Source organism: Nicotiana tabacum, chromosome 17, assembly GCF_000715075.1.
Source record: "Nicotiana tabacum cultivar K326 chromosome 17, ASM71507v2, whole genome shotgun sequence".
NCBI lineage: Eukaryota > Viridiplantae > Streptophyta > Magnoliopsida > Solanales > Solanaceae > Nicotiana > Nicotiana tabacum.
In genome coordinates this window covers 104,364,490-104,369,868 of record NC_134096.1, presented here as the reverse complement: position 1 = coordinate 104,369,868, position 5,379 = coordinate 104,364,490, and the positions used below count along the sequence as shown (strand labels likewise).

Below are 5,379 nucleotides of genomic sequence, written 5' to 3'. Positions count from 1 at the left end.
ATCAAACGGCCATATTTAAAATCTAGCCGTTTGGGCTGAAAATATGACCGTTTTTTAAGTTAAAAAAATGGCCATTTGGCCCCCAAACTTTATTTTAACCCCAAACTTTATATAATTACACTTTTCCCCATTTCTCAACTATAAATACCCCCTCATTCTTTCATTTTTATTCACCAATTCATCAATATCTCTCAATATCTCTCAATCTCTCTCAATCTCTCTACTACAATTACTTAATTTATTGTTGAAATTTCGTGAAAAATTGTGAAGTTGTTGAATTGAAGTTTTCAAGTGTTCAACGATTTTCAATTTTCAAGAAGTTGTTCGGCAATCCGGTAAACTCGTTTCAACTCTTACGTTTTTATAATATATTTTTGTGTGGTTTAGTTTGCATAATTATAATTAATATGGCATTTACTTTGAAAAAAATGTTTGGTAAAGGAAAAGATAAAACCGGTGAAAGTAGTGGCCAACCAACTACCCTTCCCCGGCTCCCCGACCTAGAAAAGATAAGCAAGTTGAAAGTAGTCGCCAACCTAGACGTCCTCCTCCTTCCGTAATTCTTGATAGTGATCACCCTTGTTTTCAATTTACCGATAGTGAATTTTATCATAATGTTGCACCAGGTGATAGATTAGATGATGAAATTATGAATGCTCTTTATCCTAATGAAACCATCTTAGAAAATAATGAGGAAAATGAGGATGATGATGAAACTCAAGCACCGGATTTAGATGATACACCTACTAGTCCTCTTAATAACCCAAGTGATGCACCGGTCGACCCACCTGTAGAAACTCCTACTTTTAATAGAGAACCTGCTAAACGCTTAGAAACATCATTAGTTTGGAATTCAATTGGGTTCATTATATTAGAAGAGTGTTTAATCCTACTTATAAAGGTTGGCCTCGCGCAACAGTTAAGAGTGATATTTATAAATTCAAACATGAATATGAACAATATTTGCGTTATTTATTTACTCATATACCTAATCGGATTTCTATTACTACTGATATTGGTAGAAGTGGTAATGATTGTGATTACCTAACTGTTACAAGTCATTGGATAGATGAAGAATGGATAATGCAAAAACGCATAATTGCATATAGAATAATTAATTCGCGTCACACAGGTAAATTTATAGCTAACACTGTTGCAGATATTTGTAGATATTTTTGCTTTAGCGATAAAATAATGGCAATTTCAATGGATAATGCTTCTAGTAACACCAGTGCTATAGGCATGCTTACAACAACACTAAATCCTGCATTTACTAATATTTTCCATGTTAGATGTATTTGTCATATTTATCATTTAATTGTCGGTGATGGTATGCGAATATTAAACATAGAAATTGAAAAGGTTAGAATGGCTCTTAATTGGCTTTTTTATTCAAACCGTAGAAGTAGACTTAGAGAGTATTTTAAAAAATGTGATGAATATGGCCTTAGAGAAAGAAAGGTTCCTAAACCTTGCCCGACTAGATGGAATTGTATGTACGAAAGTTTAGTAGTAGCATATGAATATAGAAACCCAATTAATGCAACGTTTAATTCTCGGGTAGGTGGTGAAGATGATGATGAAATGCTTACCACTCAAGATTGGACTAATGTTAAAATTCTTTTAGATTTTTTAGAACATTTTCAAATTGCAACAAATGCATTTTCTGGGCAATATTATCCTACTATTTCAAACTGTTTAGTTTATATTGCAGCACTATCTGATTTGTTTGTTGAATTTAGTGAGGGTGGGGATATTTATGAACTTGCTATAAATGAAATGAAACAAAAGTTTAAAAAATATTTTTTCCTATCCCTCCTATTTATGGTCTTGCTGCAATGCTAAATCCTACAATGAAATTGGGAGGTCCTCATTTTTGGTATTCAAATATTTATAAGGCTTTAGATCTTTCAAATGAGGAAATTGCGACACTTGCAGATGCAAAAGCTTCAATTAAGATTAACGCTCAAACAGTTTATAATGCTTATCAACTTGCCTTAGAGCATGCTAGGCCAACTATTCCAACCCCTACTTCGTCTAGCTCACAATCCTCTAAAAGAGTTGCGGGCTTAAAAGCTCTTAAATCTTGGACGGAGTTCAGGGGGTCTCAAGGTGAAAATTATGATGAAACTTCACATCTAAATGAGCTTCAAGTTTATTTGTCTCAGGGACTTGAAAAGGAGAATCCAGACGGCTCTTTTGATCTTTTGGAATGGTGGAAGGCAAGGGAAAAACATTTTCCTGTTCTTGCAAGGATGGCTCGGGATATTTTATCAATTCAAGCTTCAACTGTTGCATCAGAGAGCGCTTTCAGTCAAGCAAGACTGCAAATAGGTGATCATAGAGCGTCTATGAGGGATAGCTTGGAAAAATCAGTATTGTTTAGAGATTGGATCCGCTCGGAAAGAAGAAACTTTGGAATTGCAGAAGCACAACCGGCGATAGATGAAGCTTATGAAGAAATGATAGCGGAACTTACGGAGGATTCGGCTTCGCCCGGAAGTGGTGATGAACAAGCTTCTTTTCCACCACCACCAACGCAACCTCCTCCGAACCTTGAAGGATTTATGAGATTTGTTAGAGATAATACATAGAATAATATGTAACTTGTATTTTGGCACATCTTCCTTAGTTTTTTTCCTTCTAATGGTGGTATTAGTACCTTGTTGTGCTCATTCCATTGGGGGAAGGATGACTAAGAAAGATATGTCATTTTTTGGTAATAAAATTTATTGCTTCTACCCATGAGCTTCTTTTCGCAATATTTCTTTGTCTATACTTAGAATTATTTATATGCTACAATATATACATAATATACAATATATATACTACAAGAAAATATATTTATAAGATACAATATATACATAAGATACAATATATATACTACAAGAAAATATATAAGAGAATATATATACATAAGATACAATATAATATACTACAAGAAAATATATTATGCTACAATATATACATAATATACAATATATATACTACAAGAAAATATATAAGAGAATATATATACATAAGATACAATATAATATACTACAAGAAAATATATTATGCTACAATATATACATAATATACAATATATATACTACAAGAAAATATATTTATAAGCTACAATATATACATAAGATACAATATATATACTACAAGAAAATATATAAGAGAATATATATACATAAGATACAATATAATATACTACAAGCAAATATATAAGAGAATATATATACATAAGATACAATATAATATACTACAAGCAAATATATTATGCTACAATATATACATAATATACAATATATATACTACAAGAAAATATATTTATAAGCTACAATATATACATAATATACAATATATATACTACAAGAAAATATATAAGAGAATATATATACATAAGATACAATATATATACTACAAGAAAATATATTATGCTACAATATATACATAATATACAATATATATACTACAAGAAAATATATAAGAGAATATATATACATAAGATACAATATAATATACTACAAGAAAATATATTATGCTACAATATATACATAATATACAATATATATACTACAAGAAAATATATTTATAAGCTACAATATATACATAAGATACAATATATATACTAAAAGAAAATATATAAGAGAATATATATACATAAGATACAATATAATATCAAGAAGTGATATTTATGCATGACAATTTAGTGTTTTACTATTGTTTTGTTATTTTCTTTTTCGTCAAGCACTTTAATAATTAGATATACATATATACTACATATTAATATAGCCATGATACTACAAGAAATTGTCTTTAAAAAAAAAAAAAAAAACCCGCTAGGCCCGCGAAGCCCACGAGCCCGGCCCGTTAAGCACAGGACCATGTGGGCTTAGGCCCGTCACGGGCCGGTTCCACCCATTAGGCCCACGAAGACCGGGACCGCCAGGCCCGGGACCGCCAGAGCCCGGGACCACGAAGCCCGGGACCGCGAGGCCCGGCCCGTTAGGCCCACTAAGGCCCGGGCCCGGGACAAAATACAGCCCTATGTACTATTGGTAGTTATGTTGTTGCTAAAGCATTGTGTGACTTGGGAGCCAGCATAAACTTGATGCCCTTGGCAATCTATACGAAACTGGGCATTGGCAGAGCTAGACCGACCTTAATATTGCTGCAACTAGCTGATCGCACAGGCAAAAGACCGACAAGAATTTTTGATGATGTGCTTGTGCAAGTGGGGAAATTTGTATTTCCTACAGACTTTGTTATTCTTGATTGTCAGGTGGATGAAGAGATACCCATCATTCTGGGAAGTCCATTCTTAGCCACTAGGAGAACATTAATTGATTGTGAGATTGGAGAGTTGAAAATGAGGTTGAACAATGAAGAAATAATATTCAACGTTCAACAATCCATGAGGAGACCCAGTGAATTTGCAAACTACTCACTAGTGGAGGCCATATATGTGATACTGCAAGAAGAGGATGAGACCCTTAATGTCAAGGATCCACTAGAAGCCTACTTGATGAATTTGGAAGAGATGGACGGTGAAGGGTTGGCAGAGTAGGTCATGGCTCTCGAAGGTCAAGGATTCTGGAAAAGGGAACCTCAGTTCGATCCCCTACGCTTAGAAGAGAGAGCAACACCACCTGCAAAACCATCAATAGAGGAGCCACCACAGCTGGACCTGAAACCGCTTCCAGCCCACCTCAAGTACGCTTTCTTGGGGACTAATTCTACTTTGCCTATTATTATATCATCTGGTTTGCTAGCTGTGCAGGTAGAGCAACTATTGAAGGTATTGCAAGAATGTAAGACTGTCATTGGTTGGACCATGGCAGACATAAAGGGTATCAGCTCAGCCTTTTGCATGCACAAGATTCTTCTGGAAGGGGGGCACAAACCTTCCAGGGAACATTAACGACGTCTGAACCCAAATATGAAGGAAGTGATCAAGTGGCTGGATGTGGGTATCATCTTCCCCATCTTTGACAGCCACTAGGTCAGTCCTGTCCAATGTGTGCCGAAAAAAAGAGGAATGACGGTCGTACAAAATGAGAATAACGAGTTGATCTCGACTCGTATAGTCACGGGGTGGCGGATTTGCATGGACTATCGGAAACTGAACATAGCCACTCAAAAGGACCATTTCCCATTGCCTTTCATTGACCAAATGTTGGACAGGTTAGCTGGGCGGTCCCACTTCTGTTTCTTGGATGGATATTCGGGGTATAACCAGATCTTAATAGCCCCGAAAGACAGAGAGAACATCATTCACTTGTCTATATGGCATCTTTTTCTTTCGGAGAATGCCCTTTGGACTTTGCAATGTACCGGCTACATTCCAGCGGTGCATGTTAGCCATTTTCACTGACATGGTGGAGGATA

At 35.1% G+C, this 5,379-nt stretch overlaps 1 protein-coding gene across 1 annotated transcript; it reads left to right on the top strand.

Annotated features, from left to right (window-relative positions):
• Window positions 1-4,102: 4,102 nt before the first annotated feature.
• On the top strand, window positions 4,103-4,558 carry LOC142172017 (uncharacterized). Its single transcript, XM_075235769.1, has one exon. The coding sequence runs from the start codon at window positions 4,103-4,105 to the stop codon at window positions 4,556-4,558; it is 456 nt and encodes a 151-aa protein (XP_075091870.1).
• The last annotated feature ends 821 nt before the right edge of the window (window positions 4,559-5,379 follow it).

Excerpts from the sequence above, each read along its gene's own strand:
- LOC142172017 (XM_075235769.1), top strand. The coding sequence starts at position 4,103 with ATGCCCTTGGCAATCTATACGAAACTGGGCATTGGCAGAGCTAGACCG.